Here is a 25,826-nt window from a genome sequence, read left to right as displayed (position 1 = left end):
CATCTGAAGACATCAACTGATAAAATGGAGGTGGGGGTGGAAGACTGAAAAGGAGTGTATTACCAAATATCAGTCAGAAACCATGTACTTGATTTTGAAAGGTTTAAACTGAGTCAACCCTCAGTCAATATTTTTTATAGAACATTGGTTCTCAAACACTATTATGCGTCAGCATCACCTGAAGAATTTGTTATAAAACAGACTGCCAGGTCCCAGCCTCAGAGTTGCTGATGCAGCAGGTCTGTACCAGAGGCCTGAAAAGTGCCTTTCTAATAGCTCTAAAGTGTCGCAAATACCGTTATGTCCCCACGTATAAGATGACCCCATGTGTAAGACGCACCTTAATTTGGGGGCCCATTTGAAAGAGTTGACCATCTCATACTTCCTATCCTCCTTCCCTGCTTTCCCCCTCCTTTATCACTCATCACTAGCATAAAAGATATTACAATTGCTATTTTTCTTGTCTGTCTCCTTGTCTATTGGTTGTCCCCCCAAACATGTTCTTCATTTCTTCCTGAGCGTCAGCTGTGCAGCTAAAACTATATTTCCCTATCTTCCTTCTGCCTAGGGAGAACCACATGCCTAAGATTTCTCCAAATGTATATAACACTGATGTGTTTAATATTGGTGCATGAAACTTTCTGGTCTTTTTCCTAAAGTTTGTCCTGGACGCCTCTCTCCTTCCGGCTGGCTGGAATGTGAAAGCCAAATGCTGAGGAAGGAAGAACTGTCCTATTTCCCTGGGACCCTGAATAACCTTAAGGAATAGAGGCAGGTTCCCTGCCCTGAGCTAGCATATGTGACAAACATCTACCTGTATTTTGGAGCTCTTTATTACATTAGTTTACCGTTTACCCTACCTACATCCTCCCATACTAAAAAGTAAGGTCCATCCCTGGCCGGTTGGCTCAGCGGTAGAGCGTTGGCCTGGTGTGCGGAAGTCCCTGGTTCGATTCCTGGCCAGGGCACACAGGAGAAGCACCCATCAGCTTCTCCACCCCTCCCCCTCTCCTTCCTCTCTTTCTCTTCCCCTCCCCCAGCTGAGGCTCCATTAGAGCAAAGATGGCCCGGGCGCTGGGGATGGCTCCATGGCCTCTGCCTCAGGCGCTAGAATGGCTCTGGTTGCAACAGAGCGACTCCCTGGATGGGCGGAGCATCGCCCCCTGGTGGGCATGCCAGGTGGATCCGGTCGGGCACATGTAGGAGTCTGACTGCCTCCCCATTTCCAGCTTCAGAAAAATACAAAAAAAAAAAAAAGTAAGGTCTATGAGGACATTTTTTTTCTGTTTTGCTCACCAGTGCATCCCTAGCAAGTGTATTAGTGTCTGACACGTGGAAGGATACTCAGTAAATATTTGTAAATTGATTAAATGGGCAACTTCATTATCTCCACCCTTCCACATCACCAAATCACCATCAAGAAGTTCAGAAGTTCAGATTAAGAGATCTAAATTGCTCCCAAGGCAGTACCCTAAAATCCTATACCTATTTTGCTGCCATCTTCCCTCCCCTTCCTCAACTAAATGTGCCCTTCAGCCACATTATAATCCTTTCAGTTTCCCAATGCGCCTGACTCTTGCCCCAGCCAAGGCCTCTGAACAAGTTGGTTCCAATATCTACTCCAACCCCCTTTTGCAGAAGTAGTCCTTCATTCCTTCAGCTATCTGCTTCATTGTCATTTCCTCAGATGAACTTGTTGGCCACCATATCAAAAATAGACCTTATTTCTGCTATCTCTGTTTCTATTCACTTTATTTATAAGATCAATAAATAAAGATGTTATCTACAATACCAATGCTCTGGTTATGACATTATAACACAGTTCTGCAAGACATTACCGTGGTAAAAGGTGCATGAGAGATCTATTATTTCGTACAGCTGTATGCATAGCTCAATACATCTCAATCCAAATTTCAATTTAAAAGTTCTGCTTCAACATAGAAATTCTATGTTGCAGAATTCAACTGGTTACTTTTCTCAAAACAATACAGGAAGGAAGAGGCTGGAGAAATGAGAGAAAGGAGTGGGAGTGAATATGAAACTTTATAGTAGGGGCATTACTAAAAGAAAATGCCATCTCTGAAAATATACACACCTATTCTCAGTGTACTTTCAGGTCACAATATCAATGAGTTAAAGGCTGTTAGAGAATACGTTGCTCAACCTCGGCATTTTACAGATCTGAAAAATGAATCTCAAAAAATAATTTGCCAAACTTTAAAACTTTTAGAAAAAAAAAAATAAAGGGTGCTAGCTTTCCAATATTGGCATAGAGAAAAATTGCTTAAACAAGACACATAAAAGCACTAACCATAAAAAAAGACCACCAAAATTAACTACATTAAAATTAAGAACTTGTTTATCAAAATACATCAAAAAAGTAAAAGGCCAAGTAACAAAATGAGAAGTTATTTGCAACGAATATAACCAACAAAAAATTAATATCCCAAATATGAAAAGGACTCATAAATCAGTATGAGAAAGATAAACAATCAAATAGAAAATAAAGACATAAACAAGTATTTCAGAGGGGAAAGATAAGTAGTCTCAAAACATTCAAAGATGCTTAACTTCATTAGTAATCACAGAATGGCAAAAGGCATGAAGCAATGGTAATTCATACATTGGTAGTTTATGTATGTATTATTAAAACCACTTTAGAGAACAATTTCACCTCTTTATGTAGTTGTACATTTTAAGATCTATCATAACATGTGTATGTCTTCCTGAATGTATATGCCAGAGTGTGTACTTACACTAACACATACACATGCACATGCACATGCACACATGGGTGAAAGCCCCCTTTAAAAACATACAACAGCATTACAAGTTGCAGAGCAGGGGATACAGCATCCACTTGTAACTCTGAGGTCCCAGTTTCAAAACCCCGAGGTCCCAGCTTTAGAGTGGGCTTGTTGGCTTGAGCATGGACTCACCAGCTTGTGAGCAGGGTTGCTGGCTTGAGCATGAGATCATTGTCATGATCCCAAGGTCACTGGCGTGAGCTCAAGGTCACTGACTCAGCTTGAGGCCCCCAACTCAAAGCACATGAGAAGCAATGAATGAACAACGAAAGTGAAGTAACTATGAGTTTATGCTTCTCATCTCTCCTTTCTCTCCCCCTCCCTCCCTTCCTCTCTCCCTCTCTTAAAAAAAAAATTATTTATTTATTTATTAAAAGACACATATTAAAGGACTATCAACAGAATTATGTATAAACTCTGGTATATTTCTAAAGTGAAATAATATTCACCAGTGACGATGAATAAACTTTAGTTACATAAAATCCTTATAAAGAGGCCCTGGCCAGTTGGCTCAGTGGTAGAGCGTCGGCCTGGAGAGCAGAAGTCCCGGGTTCGATTCCCGGCCAGGGCACATAGGAGAGGCGCCCATTTGCTTCTCCACCCCTCCCCCTCTCCTTCCTCTCTGTCTCTCTCTTCCCCTCCTGCAGCAAGGCTCCATTGGAGCAAAGATGGCCCGGGCGCTGGGGATGGCTCCTTGGCCTCTGCCCCAGGTGCTAGAGTGGCTCTGGTTGCAACAGAGCAATGCCCCGGAGGGGCAGAGCATCACCCCCTGGTGGGCAGAGTGTCGCTCCCTGGTGGGCGTGCCGGGTGGATCCCAGTCGGGCGCATGCGGGAGTCTGTCTGTCTCTCCCTGTTTCCAGCTTCAGAAAAAAAAAATCCTTATAAAGAACCTTAGGAATATAATATTAAATAATAAAAAGCAGTATATGATTTCTTAAGCTCAAAATGACAAAACTATTATCTAGGTTTACATACATGTGTTAAAATTATTTTTTAAAGCAACAGAATGACTCACAGAAATAAGATTAATGGTTACAAGGTGGAAGGAGTCGGGGAGATAAGGAAATAGCACATAGGTAGAATTATATTGGTAATGGTTTAATTCTCAAGTTAGGTGGTAGGTGCAAGGGTGTTCATTTTATTATTATGCATATATATTACAAATATTCTTCTATATGCACTATTACATTTTACAAGGAAAGTGATTTTCCTAAGGCTGTACTTCTGGTTATTAGAGGCACCATAAAAGAGAAGTTTACAGTTCCGTTACTCAAAATTCTTTCACAATGCTAAGTATATATTAGGAACTAAAAAACATTTGTTGATGCAACAGGAATTTCATGAATACTTAAATTATTAATTCAAAACATGGATTACATAACTGCATTAATGTCTTTTGATTTCATTTCATTTGATTTTATTTTGATTACTTGCATTCATTAGTATACTTGATAAGTAACATGTCTAAATTTTCACAAGAATATTTTAATAGCACTGCCTTGCATTTCAAAACAGCGAAATATATTCTACTGATACTTTTCATCAAGTTCTAGGGTCTGACCTAATTAATTATGACTTTTAAATAGATTTATAGAAAACCCACACCTAACATCATACTCACTGGCAAAAACTAACCATTTTCCCTAAGATGAGAACAAAACAAGACAGGGATGTCCACTTTCACCACTCTTATTCAACACTGTACTAGAAATTCTAGCAACAGCAATCAGTCAAGAAGAAATAAAAGGCATCCAAATTGGAAAAGAGGAAATAAAATTGTCATTATTAACAGATGACATGATGTTGTACAAGAAAATTATAACGGCTCCACCAAAAAACTACTAGATCAAATAAATGAACTCAGGAAGTAGCAGGATACAAAATTAATATTTGGAAATCAATGGTATTATTATACACCAATAATAAACTATCAGAGAGATAAATTAAGAAAACAATCACATTTACAATTGCAACAAAAAATAAGGTACTAAGGAATGAATTTAACCAAGGAGGTAAAAGACTTATACTTGGAAAATTATAGGACATTGAAGAAAAAAACTGAGGAAGGTACAAATAAGTGGAAGCAGATGCCATGTTCATTAACTAGAAGAATTAACATCATTAAAATGCCCACACTACCCAAAGTAATCTATAGATTCAATGCAATTCTATATAAAATACCAATGTATAACTCACAGATCTAGGACAAATATTCCAAAAATTTATATGGAACGGAAAAAGAAAACAAAACACCATGAAGAGCCTTAGTAATCTTGAGAAAAAAGAACAAAGTTGGAGGTATCTCACTATTTGATATAAAACTATATTACACAACCATTGCAATCAAAATAGCCTGGAACTTGCACAAGAACAGGCATGCAGATTAAGGGAACAGAACAGAGAATCCAGAAATAAACCCGTGCCCTTATGCTCAACTACTATTTGACAAAAGAGGCAAGAGTATACAATGGAGAAAAGACAGTCTCTTTAATTAACAGTGTTGGGGAAATTGCACACATACATGAAAAATAATGAGACTAGACCACCAACTTACACCATTCACAAAAATAAATTCAAAATGGATAAAAGACTTAAATGTAAGTCATTAAACCATAAAAATCCTAAAAGAAAACACGAGCAGTAGACATTCAGCCACCTCTCGTAGAAATATTTTTGCTGATATATCTCCTTGGGCAAGTGAAACAGAGGACAAAATAAACAAATGGGACTACATCAAACTACAAAGCTTTCATAGAGCAAAGGAAACCATCAACAAAATGAAAAGACAGCCCACTGAATGAGAGAATATATTTGCCAATAATACATCTAATAAGGGGTTAATATCCAAAACATATAAAGAACTTACACAACTCAAAACCAGGAAGACAAACAATCCAATCAAAAAATGAGAAAAAGAAATGAATAGACACTTCTCCAAAGAGGACATACTGATGGCCATTAGGCATATGAAAAAATGCTCAATGTTACTGATCATCAGAGAGATGCAAATTAAAACCACAATAATATATCACCTCAGAACTGCCAGAATGACAACTGTCAATAAATCAACAAACAAATATTGGCGAGAATGTGAGGAAAAGAGAACACTCCTGCACTGCTGGTGGGAATGCAGACTGGTGCAGCTACTGTGGAAACCAGTATTCAGTTTCCTTGAAAAATTAAAAATGGAACTGCCTTTTAAGCCAGTGATCCCACATCTGGGAATATATCCTATGAAACCTGAAACACTAATCCAAAAGAATATATGCATCCCCATGTTCACTGAAGAATTATTTACAATAGGCAAAATCTGGAAACAGCCCAAGTACCCATCAGTAGATGAGTAGATAAAAAAGCTGTGGTACATTTACACAATGAAATACTACTTGGCCATTAAAAAGAAATGAAATCGTATCTTTTGATAGCATGGAAGGACCTGGATATTATTATGCTAAGTGAAATATGCTAGTCAGAGGAAGACAAATACCACATGATCTCACTTATATGTCGAATCTAATAAATAAAAGGAGCTGATGAAGAAAACAGAAACAGAGGCATGGATATATAAAACAGACAGACAGCTGTCAGAGGGCAGGGGCGTTGAAAGACTGGATGAAAGAAGGTAAACAGATTAAGAAAAAAAAACAAACATACATATATAACATTTACACAGACAACAGTATGGTAATAGCCAGAGGGGTTCTTGCTTGGGGTATGGGCACATGACGCATTGTACAGATGATGTTTTACTGAGGTGTATACTTAAAACATGTACCCCAATAAACTAAATATAAATAGATAAATTGATAGATTTATACATTTCCATTTCATGAAACTACTCATTTGCTAAAGCCATTATCTTTTGGTTGAATATATATGCCTATAATAAAACATAGTAAGCACCGGATTCTGTTCCACAATACTATTGGTTTTCAAATATATACATATGAATTGTCTACCTGCTGCCTCCTCTGCCTCCTAGCAGCTGTCACTCAAGACAGTCCAGGAGCTGCTTCTCTATCATTGTGCATCTAACTCTTTTGTTCATGAGTACAGATGTGTAAAGTGACTTTGGGAAATAATGTCAGGTGGCCACTGGAAAAGAAGACAGTAGTGTTGCTCCCCAGGATGCCTGTCCATCATATTGTAGCATCACCAAAAAATGCTCTTCACCATTAGAGCTGTTAGATAAGATGTTAATATAACAAGCATTTAGTTTAACTGAGCATACTATGAAAAAGGGATGGGTCTACGTTTGATCACCTATCATTCAGGTCAGTGTAAAACCAAAAACCACAACTATTATTAGAAGCCCATAAATAGTACAAACAGCACATCCTAAAATTTATAATTGTTCCCATGCAAAGTGTAGACAACTGATGACATAAACATTACTGTTAAAGAGGAAACTGAAGTTTGGGGTAGAGTGCAGACAAGTGACTAATCAAGAGATGGAGACCTGAAGAGTAAGAGTCAAAAAAACAAACTAAACAAAAATAGAAAACAGTAAAAAAAAAAAAAAAGAAAAGAAAAAAAAATCCATTTTTAGACTGTGAAGTCTAAACATAGAGCAAAAAATTATAAAGTTGAAAAAAACTTAAAGATGACCTAGGAGCCCTCATGATTAACAGAAGAGGAAACTGAAGACATAGGGTACAGAGCTAACAATGAACAATCTTAGACAAGCCACTTGCCTTCTCTCTGTCCATTTCCTAAGCTGTAAAATGAAGAGACTGTATATTAAATGGCATCTAAGCTCTCTTACCAGTTATAGGACTTGCTGAGCCTTAAAGACCATGTAGCAGTCCAAGCCTTTCACTTTATAGATGGGAAGGTCTATACACATTTTAGATTTGCTCACTCACCTTCACATAATCCTAGGACATAAGCATAATGGTTAATTTTATGTGTCATCTTCATGGAGCCATATAGTGCCCAGATATTTGGTCAAACACTATTCTGGGTGGGTCTGTGAGAGTATTTCTGGATGAGATTAACATCAGCAGACAGAGTAAACCAGAGCACGCTGACTGCTCTCCATAATGTGAGCAGACTTCATCCAGTTAAAGGCCTAAAAAAAACTAAAAGACTGACCACTCCAGTGGTAGAAGTCACCTAGTTGCAGAAATTAGGCAGAACAGATACTTAATTGTTTTGTGGGGTTCAGTGAACTGGTTGTTAAAATGACACTGTAATCAGGGTTATTTCTCAGGTGGGCACCTGGGCATCTGTCCAATGTGGAAATCACAAATTTACATCCCTTACTCTTTTTATTGTTCAGCTACGCAACAGTGTATTCTAAGCACCCATTGTAATGTTCATTCCGCCCATAAGTGAAAAGAATTTAACAGAACTATGCTTGTAATATTTATTTATTCACTTCATATAACTCATTATACATTTTTGAAATACTACATTTTAATTCCCTCGCTTTTGTTACTTCAGTAAACAAACATATAACATAAAGAGAAAAAGTACCAAACAACCAGGGTGTGACAAGCTGCCACTGGGAATATCTTAAATAATAGTTTTATTGTTTTTTGTCAGGTATTATTTAATAATTTTTCATTAATATTTTAAAACTCTTTCTTATAACATGATCTAGCTTTGTGTACCTTGTTTTTATATAAAAGTATGAAATGCATTAAATAATTAACTACCTTTCGGTATCATTTTTTTTTTTATTTTAGTGAGAGGAGGGGAGGCAAAGACAGACTCCCGCATGTATTCCGACTGGGATCCACCCGGCAAGCCCACTAGGGGGTGATGGTCTGCCCATTTGGGGCCCTGGCTCTGTTGCAGCCAGAGCCATTTTTTAGCATGTGAGGTGGAGGCCGTGGAGCCATCCTCAGCACCTGGGGCCAATTCACTCTAATAGAATGATGGCTGCAAGGAGGGTAGGAGAGACAGAGACAGAGAGATAAGTGAGAGAGGTTGGGGTAGAGATGCAGATGGCATCTCTCCTGTGTGTCCTGACCAGGAATGAAACCCAGGACTCCCACACGCCAGGCCAACACAATACCACTGAGCCAACAGGCCAGGGCCAATATAATTTTTTTTTACACTTGAAGTCATTAGAGCAGATAACTGTTAACTTATTTTAATCTTACCACTGGACACCCTCTAAGTTAAGTGGGCCCTCCTCAAGCCTTTGAGCTACAACATCACTTTAACCTACCTTCTAACATGAACTAAAACATGGGTTCTCCTAGATATAGGGCCTTGCTAGCCCTCAGACGGGAACTTACGCCATCTGCTCTCCCCGTTCTCAGGCCTTCCTCCCACTCTGACTGGAATTTTACCACTGGCATTCCCGGGTCTCTATCTTGCTGATTGCAGGTCTTAGAACTTGTCAGCCTCCCTAAATCTGTGAGCCAATTCCTTATCATAGTTTCATTTTTTTTTTGTATTTTTCCGAAGCGAGAAGCAGGGAGAGGCAGTCAGACAGACTCCCGCATGCGCCCGACCAGGATCCACCCAGCATGCCCACTAGGGAGCAATGCTCTGCCCATCTGGGGCATTGCTCTGCTGCACCAGAGCCATTCCAGTGCCTGAGGCGGAGGCCATGGAGCCATCCTCAGCTCCCAGGGCCAACTTTGCTCCAATGGAGCCTTGGCTGTGGGAGAGGAAGAAAGAGAGAGAGAAAGGGGAGGGGAAAGGATGGAGAGACAGATGAACGCCTCTCCTGTGTGCCCGCCCTGACTGGGAATCGAACCTGGAACTTCCACACGCTAGGCCAACACTGTACCACTGAGCCAACCAGTCAGGGCCTCATAAATATCTTTATTTGGAAAAATTCGTTTATAGACTTTCTATATTTAAAGAAATTCATTATATATTTATGTATACATATAAATAATATTAAGTAGTCTGACCAGGCGGTGGCGCAGTGGATAGAGCGTCGGACTGGGATGCCAAGGACCCAGGTTTGAGACCCTGAGGTTGCCAGCTTCAGCGCGGGCTCATCTGGTTTGAGCAAAAGCTCACCAGCTTGGACCCAAGGTTGCTGGCTTGAGCAAGGGGTTACTCGGTCTGCTGTAGCCCCACGGTCAAGGCACATATGAGAAAGCAATCAATGAACAACTAAAGTGCCACAACAAAAAACTGATGATTGATGCTTCTCATCTCTCCATTCCTGTATGTCTGTCCCTGTCTATCCCTCTCTCTGATTCTCTGTCTCTGTAAAAAATAAAATAAATAATATTATGTATATGAAATATTTAGGTATTCACATATACACATACAACATACATATAAACACACATACCCTACAGGTTCTGTTTCTGTGGAGAACACTGACTAATATAATAAGCAAATGTGTATATTGAACTAATGCTTGTAAAGCACTTAAAAGAGTACCCGGAGCTAACTTAACCACTCTGGTATTAGCTGTTATTATAATGGTAAGAAAGCAAAGACAACTTATAATTAAAACATTCCACAAACTTGCAAAATATCAATGAAGCTATGGATCAGTAATTCAAAGAATTAACTGGAATAATTAGTTCTTCACACAGGCAGCCTAACAGAACACAAATACCTACACTGAAGGTAAAATTTTTCTAAAAAGAAAAAAAAATAACATTTTAAATGTTATTTTTTAAATAACATTTAAATTTTGATCCATATAAAAAGAGATTATTTCTATCCTTGTGCATTAAGGGCTTAAATGAGACACCATAATCATATTTGGTAACCAGCTAAACTACAACTAAAATAATATTAACATTAAAAGTACTTGTTCCACAATATAACTTGTTTTATTAAAAAATCAAGTATTTGTAAAATATACAGATAAAATGTTATCAAAAGTAAAATAATGGGAGGAGGAGAGAGAGAGAGGAGAGAGAGGGAGAAAATTAAGAATCATCAACTCATAGCTGCGTCACTTTGAGTTGCTCATTGTTTTGCATACGTGCCTTGACCAGGGGCCTCAAGCTGAGCCAGTAATCCCATCTTCAAGCCAGTGATCTTGGAGTTTCGAACCTGGTCCTCAGCATCCCAGGTCGATGCTCTACCCACAGAGCCACCACCACTCAGGCAAAATAAAAAATATTAATTGATAAATACTTCATGTAAATTATAGTGAAGTTGAGTCCTTTTAAAGTGTAATAGCAAATTCTCTAGAAAGTCAATGTAAGTGAATATGTGTACAACAATGGTGATGCTCATTTATATAAACTATATGAGATAATATTAAATACGTAAAAACCTAATGAAAGAGATATGATATTATATATATTACAAAACATAGCATGTGAGCCTAAATGGCTTCATTTCTAAAGTCTGAACAAAGATAATTTTATTAATACAAGAATGACATCTAAAGACTGAACAATTTGATCTCTCAGTCAAGCTCTAAAAGTCTATGATTATAAATGGTAAATGAGATTAGAAATACAGATAAGAATCATATTTCATTCATTAAACAAATATTTATTGAGCATATATTATATGTCAGGCACTGAGGCATTAACAACAGCCAAAATAAAATATATTCATAGTTCTATCTTCATGGAACTTACCATGTAGAGGGAAACTTGATACAAAGTAAGTTAGGAAACAAATATATATAATATATAAATGTAAAGCCCTTGTAATAAGAGTGTAAAAGAAAGGTCCATAGTGTTATAAGAACCTGGAAAAGTGGCATTCTCTGAGGGACAGATAAGGAACAGCTTTCTTGGGGGAAGTGATGAGTAAGCTGAACTCTGAGAAATGAGTAAGAGTTTAGGCAACTGACTGCAAGTTTACCAGACAAAGGAAATGTCCTGTGGCACATGAACACAAAAAGTGAGAAAGGGTTTTGTAGAATTAGAAAAATCCACTGTAAAATCCATAAAAAATGTCTAGGTACCCTGGATAGCCAAAATAATCATAAAAAGAACAAAGCTAGCCTGACCAGGCAGTGGCGCAGTGGACAGAGCATCAGACTGAGATGCAGAGGACCAGGCTGAAACCCCAAGGTAGCCGGCAGGCTCATCTGGTTTGAGCACAGGCTCACCAGCTTGAGTGCGGGGTCTCTGGCTTGAAAGTGGGATCATAGACATGACCCCATGGTCACTGGGTTAAGCCCAAAGTTCAGTGGCTTGAAGGCCAAGGTCGCTGACTTGAGCCCAAGGTCGCTCGCTTGAGCAAGGGGTCACTCGGTCTGCTGTAGCTCCCCAGACAAGGTACATATGAGAAAGCAATCAATGAACAATTAAAGGAGCCACAACGAATAATTGACGCTTCTCGTCTCTCCATTCATGCCTGTCTGTCCCTATTTGTCATTCTCTCTCTCTCTCTGCGTCAAAAAAAAAGAACAAAGCTAGAGACTTTATTCTTTCTGAATTCATAACATATTATAAAGCTACAGAAATGAAAATAATGTAGTACTAGCATAAAGACAGACATATAAATCAATGGAATAGAATACAGAACCCAGAAATAAACTCTCTTTATATGCTCAAAAGATTTGACAAGGGTGCAAAGGCCACTCAATAGGGAAATAGTTTTCAAAATGTGGGAAAAATGAATACTCACATGTAAAAAAATGAAGTAGAACCCTTACCTTAAACTATACACAAAAATCAATTTAAAATGGACTAAAGACTAGAACATAAGGCCTAAAATGATAAAATGCTAGAAGAAAACAGGGAGAAAGCATCATGACATTGAATTTAACAATTATTTCTGAAGTTGTGCACTTAATATGTAAGCAGGCTAACTAAAGAATTAGTCATTTAATATTATATAAGCAGTGTCATGAAATATTACTCCAAATACTTATTCCATCTCAGTTCCTGCCTTATTTTTCCTGCACCAAATCAGAAGATTGAGGACCACCATCTTTCGAATCACAGATTTCAGAAAATGGCATGTGTGGGAAGATTCCTATACCTACCATTGTAGAGACAGAAAGCCACCTGATATCCATTTTTAGTGCTTTCTTTTTTAAACTCTAAATTTCACCACAGGAAAAATAAGGCATTGAATATCAAGCTTTTGGTCCGTCTCCTGAGATTAGAGTTGGAACCTATGCGCTCTAAGGTAACCGGTTCCTCTGCTGTAAGTGCCATAAACAATACTCAATTGTTCAGGTAATCGCCTCTGCCTGTAATGAGGTAGTCGTTCCTCCGAATCCCATGAACGTCAATCCTTTGGTTTCCCTACCAGCCAATTTATATGCTACCTCCTCTATAAATCCTTTCCTCAGCCACTGGGCCCAGAGTGAGATTCAGTGCCCTCTTCTGAATGTATGCTGCAGTTACTGTGTGTGCCTTCAAAAGGATGGCACTGATGTCCTGTTGCGTTGTGAGGTTGGTCCTGTGTGTTGTCTTGTCTCTAAGAGACTGCAAGCTACCAGAGAGCAGGGCTGTGCCTTACATACCTCTGTAGCACCAAGTAGAGCATTAATGTTCAAAGGAAGCTTGTGATTCACAGGAATGTTTTCAGAAAAGAAGCCAAAGTAAATTGTGCACTATACTATAGAATCCTTAATCGACATTAGTGCAAAGTGCATTAATTGTGAAGGTTAAAGAACACATCCCACTGCTTAGACTACAGGTGTAGCTTACATAACCTGCTTTACCCATCTGTTACTTATTTGTGACAGTTCTCTCCTGGCTTTTGCTCCCTGTTGATCTGTAGGATTACTGCTTCTCCAGTATGATATCCTGACTTATTCCTTACCCAAATCATAAAAAAAAATTAATTTCCCTTTTCTGATAACAGTAAAAAAGGCTAATACTTTAACTAGAACGATAGTTTAATGCCAGTGGTTGAAGCCAAGGAGGTTAACGTCGGATTCAGGCAGACAATAAAGGTAACTGAGGAGCCAGAAAGCATTGGGCCATTCCCATTATTAGACTGTCGCAATGGTGGGTGAGCAAACAGGCAGGGGGAAACCTCTTCTCATGGCAGTGGGTGAGCAAACAGGAAAACGACCCCTTGCAGTGGCTGGCAAGTGATCTGCACCAAGGGAAGTACCTGTAGCCTTATATAAGCTACATAGACATGTGGCTCTGTGGTGTGCTCATGCACTAATCATGCAAAGTGCAAGTGAGCAAGCCTAACTGCCATTTTCCCTATACTCACCCCTTTAGTGTTTCTCGCCTCACAATCTACATGACAGGTATCTTCCGTGATGGTCCCTGTATGAGGAGTGAGGTACATTACATAAACAGAGACTACAGCAACACCACAAACTACACCAAAAATGACAATAATTACAAAGGTGCCCTTCACAATGACATCTCCCCTACCACCCAAGGAATAACACACTTCCACCTTAGGTGGCCAGGTGCTATTTTCCCAGGAAGTTAACTGGAGGTCCACTTCTAGCCCCTACTCCATGGTGCTAACAAAGCCAAACATCATAGGTAGGTGGGCCTATACAGTCCAGGGCTACGTCCACTGAAGCTGTTGGACTTTAAGGAGGGCTATTGGTATAGGCAGGAACACATTACCCTGTCACCTAAAGCCTGGCTTGAGTAACGTCTCCTTGGTGCGTAACTGCAACTGGATGAGTGCAGGTTCCTGGTGAAGGAGGCCTCTACAGGTGCCAGGACCACCCCCCCATCAGGGTCTCTCATTACTGTCTACAAGGAGCATGACCATTCAGCAAGGGAACCAATGCCCCATTCTTGCCACAATCCTTGCTTCAAGAATCCATTCATTATACTGCTCAATGATCGGTCCATAACACAGCTGTCTGTACAAATCACCCAAGGTGAAGGCCCATTACAAGCATCTAGCCATGCAGCTCTTTGATAATGGACCTCAGCGTCTTTCCATAAATGCTCTAACTGTTGCCACAGCCCTATCCAAACCCCTCAGAGGTCCAAGGTCACAGGGCCTGGCGGGGTCAAACACATTCAAGGCCTCTGTCACCTTGATAGTTCTCTTTGCTGCTGCTGCTGAAAATGAACCTATTTGTACTAAGGCCAGCACACGCTGGACATTAGAAGGGGACCAGTGGGTTGACAATTTCACAATGGGGCCTCCAGCCCCTGCCCATCCCTGTTAGAAGGGTTCCTCAGCCTGCTCCTATTCAAATTGGAAAAATGGGTCTTGTGGATCCTCCTCTCCCTCAGCTGTCTCCATCATATAACCTTGCAATTATGCAACCCAAGCACCAACCTGTTTATTGGCAGCTGCCTCCAATGTATAATCTTGCCACCATGCTGTGAAAATGCCAGACATTTTCTTGGCAGCTGCTGGGGCCACCCACTGTCCCCACTTTTCCAGTGGCTGGAATCTCTTTTCTGGCTTAAGCTGCCACCAAAGCTCTATCAGGACTCTATTAGACCTGCCATCTAATTTCTTATCTGTCCCAGTTGTAATCAAAGCTACCCAATCAATGTTTAGGTAACTTTTACAGGCTTGTTTCTTTTGTTAGTTGTGGAGGGGGGCTATGTAGAAGTCCGCATAGCCTTATTGTTCCATGCTGCTTCCACCTCCCCCAAATCTGCCACTGTCTGTGTAAGTGTTGATGGGCTGCCCTACAAAGGGTCTCAAGATAGCCACTAGTGACCCAAAAAGGAGTGATAAGATACTACAGAGAGTAAGATTCCTCATCTCTGCCTTAAATGCTTACTCATTTGGCCCATGGAACATCAGGTTGAAAGCAGCATTCATTACACCTAGTTTCTCAAAGGACCAGCAGCAGCTCAGTATATGACTGCCACCGACCTCAACAGTCTCCAACATTCTACCAAGACCATACAAATGGCAGCCATCACTCACTCTAATAGGGTATGATTTCCTGGGTCATGGCAGTTCTGAAGACACTGCCTTACAGAGGAATGAGTGGTAATGGTGGTTAATTTCTCCATCTCTGCTCCAGAGAACATGATTTCATTGACCCCTATGTCCCACAACCATAGCAACCAAGCTACCCAAGACTCGGTGGGTTTCTGTCTGAATTTCGGCCCTAACTCCATCAAACCTGTCTGAATATAGGGACGGACCACAGAGTACTTAATTACATGCAGAATTGGTTGTGCCTGCCCCTGAGGCACTTTTTGCTGCTGGGTTTTTATCTTCTGGGTGATCACAAGCAGAGCTCTGATTCTGCCAATGGCAGTTTTAGCCCAAACCTACTACCACTGACTCAGAGTCACTCTGCTGGCACTCCTTCCTCAGTGACTGCTTTGGCTCTTGTGGCTGCCAGCTCTTGGCCTGAAGATGAAACAAGCTCTTGAACCTGTAGCTGTTTCTCTAACAACTGCCACTGCCAGTGTTTGGCTTCTAGTGTAAACTGGATCTCTCAAAGTCACAACTCCTTCTCCAACAGTCATTCCAGTTCCTGCTGATGCTGTGCTTGGCCTCTCACACAGAGCTTTCAGTTTCTGCTCACAGAGTTATAAAAAATACCCAGCCCCCAGTCCTAAATAGGGTAGCCACAGGGAACCATATGCTCAAAAATGGCCACTCCTTATCCCACTCTTCAAGGGTGTTGGCAGTTCCATACCTATCTGATCTGAATCCTACCCACTATGCCAGTTGTAATGCTGGTGGTTGAGGCCTGCTGGCTCACTCTGGTTTTGGGAAGATGGAAGAGAAACTATAGAGCTGGAAAGTATTGGGCCATTCCTGTTTATTAGATTCTTGCAATGAAGGATGACTGAAGAGGTTGGGGGAAACCTCTTCTAGTGGTAGCAGATGAGCAAACATGAAAATTGTCCCTCACAGTGGCAGGCAACTGATCCGCACCAATGGAAAGTACCTGTAGCTTTACATAGGTTCCAAATACACGTGGCTCTGCCACTTGCTCACACACTAATAATGAAAAGTACAAGTGAGCAAGCCTAACACAGCTGTTATTCCCTACAGATATCTCTGGGGTTTTCCCTAAGTAGGAAACACAAAAGCAATCCCAGAATAAAACAATATTTATAAATATTGCTACAAAATTCATTATTAGTCCAAGAATTTTACTTTTTTTCTTTTGGCAGTTTTTCCTATATAGTTATCCTTGATTAAATGCTCTTTAGTATACTTGCTTTTTGGAATTGTGTTTCCCAAGAAGACTTTTAAATCAGCTGCCTATGAGCTTACAGCCATGTATGGAATAAGATGAAGAAATGATAAATATGAGTGTTGAAACTATGGGTAAATGGATGTAACAAGAAGGGTTAGGGGCAGCAGCAGTCAGAAAAAATTAAAATCCTTGAACTTGGTGATGCCCCAGAGAGGAAACCAGCAAGTGTTGACACTAAACTGGAAGAAACATCAATACTTCCTCACTCCCCCACTGGGTGCATCAATTTCTCACCAGCAGGTTTCTGCTGTGACAAATAGTAAATGTGCTCAACAATCTGAAAGATAATGACTCATAACCCAGAAGCATGGCTACATACAGCAATGAAAAGAAGTTAGTGATTGCTAAAATTCTCAGTCTCATTAGCGTAATGACCATGGGCAAGTCATTTCTCCTCACTGAAATATACCAGTATTTCATAACGTTAGTGTGTAGGAGTTAACATAGCAAGCAGGTTTGAGACTGCTATTCTTAAAAATCTCTGCTTGTGCCTGACTAGGCGGTGGCACAGTGGATAGAGCATCAGACTAGGATGCGGAAGGACCCAGGTTTGAAACCCCGAGGTCGCCAGCTTGAGTGCGGGCTCATCCGGTTTGAGCAAAGCTCACCAGCTTGGACCCAAGGTCGCTGGCTTGAGCAAGGGGTCACTCGGTCTGCTATAGTCCCTGGTCAAGGTATATATGAAATGTATGCTTCTAATCTCTCTCTTCCTATCTGTCCCTATATGTCCCTCTCTAGGTCTCTCTCTGTCTCTCTGTGTGTGTCTCTCTCTCTCTCTCTCTCTCTCTCACACACACACACACACACACACACACACACACACACACACATACAAATCCCCGGTTATGAAGTTGATACCTAGATGGTGTCTAGGGACTTGGATTTGGGGAAGGTTCCCCATGCCTTAACTGATAACAGAAACTCACTTTGTATAAATTATTTGTGCAAACAACATGGTTTATGGTAAATACCTGTTTTCCTTCTTGGAGTCTGGCACATATCAGGTATAGGGTGTCTATGTAACCAACTCCCCAAAAAAACTCTGGGCACAGCATCTCTGATGAGCTTCCCTGATAGATAGCATGTCACCAAATGTGTCACTCACTGTAGAAATTAAGCACAACCTATGTGACTCCAATGGAACAGGACTATTCGAAGCTGCACCTCATTTCCTCCCAACTTGCCCCCATGTGACTTTTCTCTTTGCTGACTTTGCTTTCTAGCCTTTAGCTGTAATAAATCATAGCTGTGAGTGTAGCTATGTGCTGAGTCCTGTGAGATATGCCAGTAAACCATCAACCTGAGTGTGGTTTGGGGACCTTTGACACACCTGATAGTGTTGAATAGTCTACAAAATATCTATCAACCTTGTGAAGTACGTATCATTATGTTCAATCTACAGATAAACTTCAGAGAGGTGAACAGTATACATAGAAAGTAAATACAGCAGTGTTTATTACATAGGGGCACTTTCAAATTTTAGTCAAGCAAAGAACCATCTGGAGTGCTTGCTAAAAAAGCAGTTTCCTGGGATCTATTACATGAGAATTGGATTCAGTAGTTAGGCAGCCCAAAATCCTGCACTTATAATAATAAACATCCCAGATGAATCTTATGCTAGTAGTCCAAGAACCATATTTTGAGACACACTTTGATGTATATGAGCTATAATGCCCAGTTTCCCAAGCTGGGTGGTTAATGTCAAAACTAAGTTTTGTGCTACCTTTCTTTAACAAGGTTGAGGCTCTTTTAATGACAAAATTGCTTAAATATACCTCAAACTTTTCAGTTCCTCCGGTTTGTTCTGCCTTCTTGCTATAGGTGTCCACCCAGCTGATGGCATGTGGGTGCAAACAGAGGAAAGTATCTTAAATTCCTAGCACCAAATAATAAATGGTATCCTGAATCCAAATAATGCATACTTACCACGGAAAGTGAAAAGATAAACAGCTCTTGGAGAGTTAACATGCAGCTTTGATTTTCAAAAAATATTTGATGTGTTGGTGGCAACAGAAAATATAAGTTTATGCATGACTTTAATAAAAAGAATACAGATTTGCTTACAATTTTAGAAGTTGAGGACAGTATATTAATTACAGTTTTCTATTAATGAGCAAGAAAGTTGAGGTACTAAATAATATTTCTGGCTAATGGAAAATCAGCCTTAAATGCTCAAATTTTTTTTATTACTTAAGTAAGCATAAAAGTATTATTTTTCTCATTTAGATTAAGTATAGTACTTTGTCCACTGAAAGAAAGTTATTTTCAGTGCTATGCACTTAATAGCAGCCCAGTATTAAATTCATAAATTTCTTGGTAGCTGCTTACTCAACTGATCATTTTTCACCTGTTATTGCTGACTCAGACTGTGTTATCAATTAAGTTCAGACAATTAAATATTTGGCATCTACTGTTTACTTGATGCTATCACTTATCAAGAAAAGTGTTCTCATTTTTCCAATACCTAGTTGAAGAGGAAGAGAAAATACAGCCACCACAGTATTTTAAGAAAACATGTAACAGAAGAGCCTCAAATAGCAAATATATATAATATCTGCTTAAGCAGGGCAAGACTCACCAATCATCCTATATTCTACTAGATAAATATGGGGTGCCTGATCGGTGGTGATGCAGTGGCTAGAGCATGGATCTGGAATGCTGAGGTCCCCAGTTTAAAACTCCAAGGTCGCTGGCTTGAGTGTGGGCCCACTATCTTGACAGGATCCCAAGGGTGCTGAGCCCCAAGTTCACTGGCCTGAGCAAGGAGTCATTGACCTGGCTGGAGCCCCTGGTGAAGGCATGTATGAAAAGCAATCAATGAACAACTAAAGAGAAGGAACTACAAGTTGATGCTTCTTACTCTCTCTCCTCTCTCTCTCTACCCCCTTCTTGTCTCTCTAAAAATCAATTAAACTAAACTAAAATAAAATAAAAATATGTGGGAAAAAATTGATAACACATCTGTATATCTATGGTCTAACATTATCTATAAATGCACAGAAAATCAAAAGGTCAGACAAACCATGAGTACATCCATACACCACACTAATTGAGAGGCTGTCTGTCATTGTGCTGGCATAAGACTTCCTGCACCCTTATCTGCAGTGCTGAGCACAGTCATCAAAAAACTGCAGTAGTTCTTAACATATGCTGAAGTCGTGCTAATGTTTCTTTTACAGTCACCACTGATCTACCCTATACCAGCCAAGAAGGAAAGTGTTAAGTGAACGGAAATAAACTTGAAAACAGTACTAGTTACTGTATGGAAGCCCAGAACCTTCCTCCTCCACCAAACCAGACCCCCACCCAGCAAAAACTCAAGGATTTCAGGTGCAAAAGATTAATCCATAGAAAGCACTACACATGTACAGTAAACTCTATAACCTTTTTGTGTGTGTCTGTGTGTGACAGAGACAGAGAGAGGGACAGATAGAGACAGACAGGGAGAGAGACAAGAAGCATCAATTCTTCGTTGCAGCACCTTAGTTGTTCACTGATTGCTTTCTCATATGTGCCTTGACAGGGGGGCTATGGCAGACCAAGTGACCTTGGGTCCAAGCTGGTGAGCCTTACTCAAACCAGGTGAGCCTGTGCTCAAGCTGACGACCTTGGAGTCTTGAACCTAGGTCAAGACTCCCAGTCTGATGCTCTATCCACAGCGCCACAGCCTGGTCAGGTGAAACTCTACTACCTTAATGAAAATAATAGTATTTTTATTTTGTGTCCCATGCCTTTACCCTATTTGGAAGAACCAATCAACTAACCATGTTGGGCAGCAGACAGCTTTGATGACTTTTTCCATCACTCAACAAACCAGTACTTGAAATCACTCACAGGCTAGTTATTTGCATATCATCCAAACACAAGGTGATTAGTAATGGTAATCCTAGGAGCCACTGACCATCCTTTACTTCCCAGAACTCATAGCACAACTGGTGGTCAACTGTCAGCCTAGGTGAGGAAATGAATTCAGTTGGGCAGTTTTATGAATATGAAAAGGGCCAGCTTAACCTGCCTGAATTTCACCTCTGCTAAAAGTTTGTTAAGAGCACTGAAAACTACCTGATTTGTAGGCACTCAATATTATCCACTAAAAGGCTGAATTATGAGCAATGATCATAAACAGAAGGAACAAACAGAAAACCCTTATAGAAAGTATTTAGAAAAGATTCAGAGTTTTATTTGCTTAATCAGTAAAAGGAAAATCGGGGGGGAAAGGCAAAAACTTGTTTTCAGGTTATTTAATATACTAATAATTTGATAATAAATAAATATCAAGTAACAGAGATTCATTCCTAAACAGGTTTCCCATTTTAAACAGATTCAGCATGAAATCATTTAATAAGTCAAATGGGGAATTCTTGTTGTTTAGATTTTCATTAAATCTTTAAACCCATGTGAAAATGCTATTGCAAATCACTAGGAAAATCAGTAGGAAAAATAAAAGAATAACATAAAAGTCCCTGACTCTTAAATGTCAACTAGTCCAGACTTCCATTTTAAGATTTGCCTTTAAAGGAAATAAATTGTATACAGAAAGCTACTATTATTTATTTTAATAAATAAATGCATGAATAAGGAGATGCTGACTGGGAACTTGGAGTGCTTTTATTATACTCAGGGGCATCTAATTCTTAATCTTTTAAGACATCCCTTCTATGCATAAATCCTAAAATCCTATACCAAATCCACCAATTTCTACCTCAAAACTGTCAAAAGGGGCCCTGGCCGGTTGGCTCAGCGGTAGAGCGTCGGCCTGGCGTGCGGGGGACCCGGGTTCGATTCCCGGCCAGGGCACACAGGAGAAGCACCCATTTGGTTCTCCACTCCCTCCCCCTCCTTCCTCTCTGTCTCTCTTTTCCCCTCCCGCAGCCAAGGCTCCATTGGAGCAAAGATGGCCCCGGGCGCTGGGGATGGCTCCTTGGCCTCTGCCCCAGGCGCTAGAGTAGCTCTGGTTGTGGCAGAGAGACCCCCTGGAGGGGCAGAGCATCGCCCCCTGGTGGGCAGAGCCTCGCCCCTGGTGGGCGTGCCGGGTGGATCCCGGTCAGGCACATGCTCAGGCGCATGCGGGAGTCTGTCTGTCTCTCCCCGTTTCCAGCTTCAGAAAAAAAAATACAAAAAAAAACTATCAAAAGGGAAGTCATAATTCAATACAAAGGAAAGAAAAACAATTATTAATGGCAAAGATGTCAAGGTCATGTCTTTAAAAAATATAACGAATCACTCTTTTTTTCATAACCTTTTTTTATTCAAATACCATTCTGTTAACACATTCAAATAATAAACCAAAAAGAAACATGTTAAAGATTGGTCTTCAAACATTATAGCCAATGATGCCACTCTTGCTTATGTTCTTGCTGACATAAAACGACATCCATACCTCAGTGGCTACCAAACCATTCAGCATAGCTTCCTTAACTGTGAGCTGTTCGAAGATACCAGTTTGAGCACTAGTGACTTTTTTCTTCAATCTCTGAATAGCTATAGGGATCTCAGCAGGGGTTTGAGGAACCAGCTAACCCATGGCATAGTGCCAAAAATGTGCCCAATCAAGGCTCTGGGCAAATAGCAGAATCTTTACTACAGTGCACACAGAGGGTTGGGGAGAGCTGGTTCTGGACAAATCAGGCCATGGTTCTAGGATGGAAAGTCTCTGAATTACTATTTATTTTAGCTAGAAATTTGAGATCCTGGAAAAATCAATGGCCTTTTAAAAAATGATTCAACAAACACCACTAAGCAAAAATGATGCTCCTCCCAAGATATATTTACTCCCTTGTCAGGTTTAAAATATAAAGCCCTGTCCTAACATGTACCTAGTTTTCAGTGACCAACAACTACAAACACCACCACCATGATTCACATTCAAAGTCAATTTCACACTTTAGATATATAAAAAAACACTTAATTTTGGTAAGAATTCATAGTCCCATTTCTGAAATATAAAAGCAATCACAAGACAACAAACAAAGTGGACTACACTGGTGTTCAAATTTCAAAGTCCAACTAAATCTTTAATGGGTAACTGGGGAAAACAGCTGGGTTAGGCTTGCTCTCTGGTTTCCCAGCTGCAAGCACTTTGCATGATTAGTTTGTGATCACGTGACAGAAAATAATGTATGTGTTTCTATGAAAACCTATAGGTGCTTTCCCTTGGTGGCAATTTTCCCAGATTGTTCTTCTGCCACTGCGAGATGAAGTTCCTGGTTCCCTGATTTCCTCAGCTGCCACCATGAGGGATGGTTTTCCTGATCCCTTGCCCTCTACTGCGGAAAGTAGTTTTCCTTTGCTTATTTGCTAATCTCTCTCTCTCTGTGAGCCTTCAATAAATGGACCCCATGTTTCAGACTCTGCAGTTCCTCTACCATCTGCCAGAATTCAATGTGAACATGCATGGCCTCGACCACAAGCATTCCAGTAGCCCTAAAGTGATTTAAATGGAAGTGACCCTCAAATTATCTCTACCAGGCAAAAGATGAGGACATGTGGCTTCCTGATGTAAAGGAGTTTGCAGATTAATTCCTTGCCCTAGGCCTCAGATACAACTCCTGAGAACCTTCTATCTTACTGCACTGGAAGAAATTCTGAGACTTACCATAGTCATGGCTGTGTAGGAAAATGTGAGTAGTCAGGTATTCCAGCTGAAACAATGAGGACAAAGCTCACTTCTGTGTTATCTTAAGTGATTCTCTGCAGAAAGATCTTGGTTGGGGATGCAAAGCACTAGTCTCAAACCTGCAGGCTGGCACCTCAAGAACTGCTGCAAATTGTACTGCATGCCCTGGATTCCTGGGCCAATACTGCTTAATTACTACTCTGATAAAATGCAGATCACTCTTAGAAGAAGCAAAAGGGGCTTTTAGACCAATACTTGGGTTGTTTGGTGTCAAATGTTCAAATCCTCCAAAACGACATGAGGATGTCAACATCTTAATTTTAAGCTAATGAATTTGTTATGAACCGAAGGCCAGTTGTTTCCCACTATAAGAGTGCCATGTGAAAAGATATCTTCTCACCAAATATTACAATTAGCTGTTCATCACCTTTCTCTTCTTGTCACCCCCAATCAACATACCAAGATCTGAAGAATCTATGTGAAATAGAACTGTGAAGTAGAATATTCTTTTACATTCCTAGGCTAAATTTGAGAAACCAATTTTAGTCACTTGATTCATAGCAAAGCATCCAACACAAGCCAATTCCTACAGAATTCAAGATCCTTGATATGTATACAACCCATATTGTTCTGTGCCACAAATAATCTCCAATTTCATAAAACATGTTTATGGGTGAAGTAAACATTTAGAAAAACAGTAATGCAGCACTCTGTAATAATATTTTTAAAGGGTATGTACAATTCTTTCTTTTAGGTAGGGTACACTTGTGAAATTTTCAAATGCAGAAAAAATTAGAGCCATAGTATCCTACCATAAAAATGTCTCAAAAATTAATTAGTAATAAATGCACAAAAGGAACCAAATTGACAAGTTTTCACACGTACATTGTGAGGGTTTTTTTGGAAGCTCACAGCACTCAACCATTTTTCCTAAGGACTGAAAAAACTAAACTTAAAATTTGAATCCTTTCTTTTATACCATTGGCAGAAATAAAATCATATTCCGTCACTTCATTTTGCAATTAAGGAAGTCACTACAAATAGCAGCATAGAAGTGATGGTCCCTGTTCTGCTCCAGTCTTAAGACACCCTTTAAGAGTAATACAGGTTATTCAAAGGTCAGCAGGCAGAAATCGCTATTTCCCAATGACCAACTTCGTGTTCTGGGTGCTGAGAATGGTGTAAAGTGGGCAGAGTAGTACAGCAGTAGCTTGCCTTTACCCAGGGGCTCAGAGACCGGGCCGTTCAGTGCTCAGCGAGGCTTACAACGCGCGGCACTCAGCAGGGGTTGTAACACCTCCTATATTCTCCACATCCACCCAGCCCACCGTGCCAATTACCCTAGCTTTTATCAGCCCATAAAGGTGAGCTGTTTAGACTGAATCTGCAAAGTTTGCCCGATCTCCGATCGCCAGCTACCCGGGCGGCCAAGCCCGAAGCAAGGCTGAGTCCTGCTGTCGCCCCCGGCCCCCTCAGCCCATTTTTGGGGAGCACAGAGACAGGTTTACGTTTACCTCCCTGTGCTTCCTGCAGAAGGAACAAAAGAAAGCCACCTCCCTGATAATAAAACACCATCTTCGACTAACTGGCAAACGAGAGGCCCCTGGGTCTGGCCCCCACCATTCGGCCAGAGAGGTCCGCAATTCCCGTCTCAGGCGGAGTTTGTAACGGCTTGGGGAAGCTCGGGTTAAATCTTCAGGGATTGGAAGCGGGGGGCTCAGAGAGCCCTAACTGCATCCCTGTTCGGGCCACTGGGGCAGTGTCTTTAAGTGCGAATCAGAAGGAGGTGGTGGTGTGTGCCACAGATGCGCTTATGTCCTCGGAAAACTGTTTTTGAGGGACCCAGAAGAGGGGCCGACGAGCCAGCGAACCAGCCCGCATGGAGCCGCAGCGTTGGTACTTACAAAGCGATTAAAGCTCTGGCGGAACATCGCGTCCAAGGCTGGGAGTGCCGAGGTGGGCTCTGCCGGGCTGTCTGGGAAGGTGCCGTCCAAGGTACACACTGCGGCGTGGGCCCGGAGCACGAAGCGCACGAGAGGCAGGCTATCAGGTCAGCAGCCCGCCACCAGCGCCTTAGTCGGCCCCGCGCACACCCCCGCCCCCCGCACGCGTGCCCACGCCCCGCCTGTTCCGGAGGCTATGGCTCCGCCGTTTACCACTTATCTGGCCCCGGCACCGCCTCCCCTCCGCTCCCGCAGCAACCCGCGGGGGAGCACGAGGCTCCTCTGGCGACGAGGGGTTGCCCCTATCTCGAAGCTGGCGCCAGGCTCGGCCCCCAGCGGTCTGCACCCTTCCCCGGAGCAGAGCCACCGCCCGCCCTCACTGCTGGCCACCCCGCGCGCTTCCGCCCCACCAGGGGCGCGGGTGGACTCTCCGA

At 41.1% G+C, this 25,826-nt stretch overlaps 1 protein-coding gene and 1 non-coding gene across 5 annotated transcripts in view; one reads left to right on the top strand and one right to left on the bottom strand.

Moving 5' to 3' along the window:
- ATP11C (ATPase phospholipid transporting 11C) overlaps positions 1-25,487 on the bottom strand; it is a 228,964-nt gene extending 203,477 nt beyond the window's left edge. For all 4 annotated transcript variants that reach the window (XM_066248822.1, XM_066248823.1, XM_066248824.1 and 1 more), the window contains exon 1: positions 25,354-25,487. In XM_066248822.1, coding sequence (XP_066104919.1) covers positions 25,354-25,380 — 27 coding nt within the window. In that variant the 5' untranslated portion in view covers positions 25,381-25,487. The remainder of the gene's footprint in view (positions 1-25,353) is intronic.
- On the top strand, positions 3,303-3,378 carry TRNAS-GGA (transfer RNA serine (anticodon GGA)). The gene has a single exon. It is a non-coding gene; the product is annotated as a tRNA-Ser (tRNA).
- Positions 25,488-25,826: the final 339 nt, after the last annotated feature.

This window comes from Saccopteryx bilineata, chromosome X (assembly GCF_036850765.1).
Source record: "Saccopteryx bilineata isolate mSacBil1 chromosome X, mSacBil1_pri_phased_curated, whole genome shotgun sequence".
NCBI lineage: Eukaryota > Metazoa > Chordata > Mammalia > Chiroptera > Emballonuridae > Saccopteryx > Saccopteryx bilineata.
The sequence above is the reverse complement of the archived record's forward strand: the minus strand, read 5'-3'. Positions and strand labels throughout refer to the sequence as shown.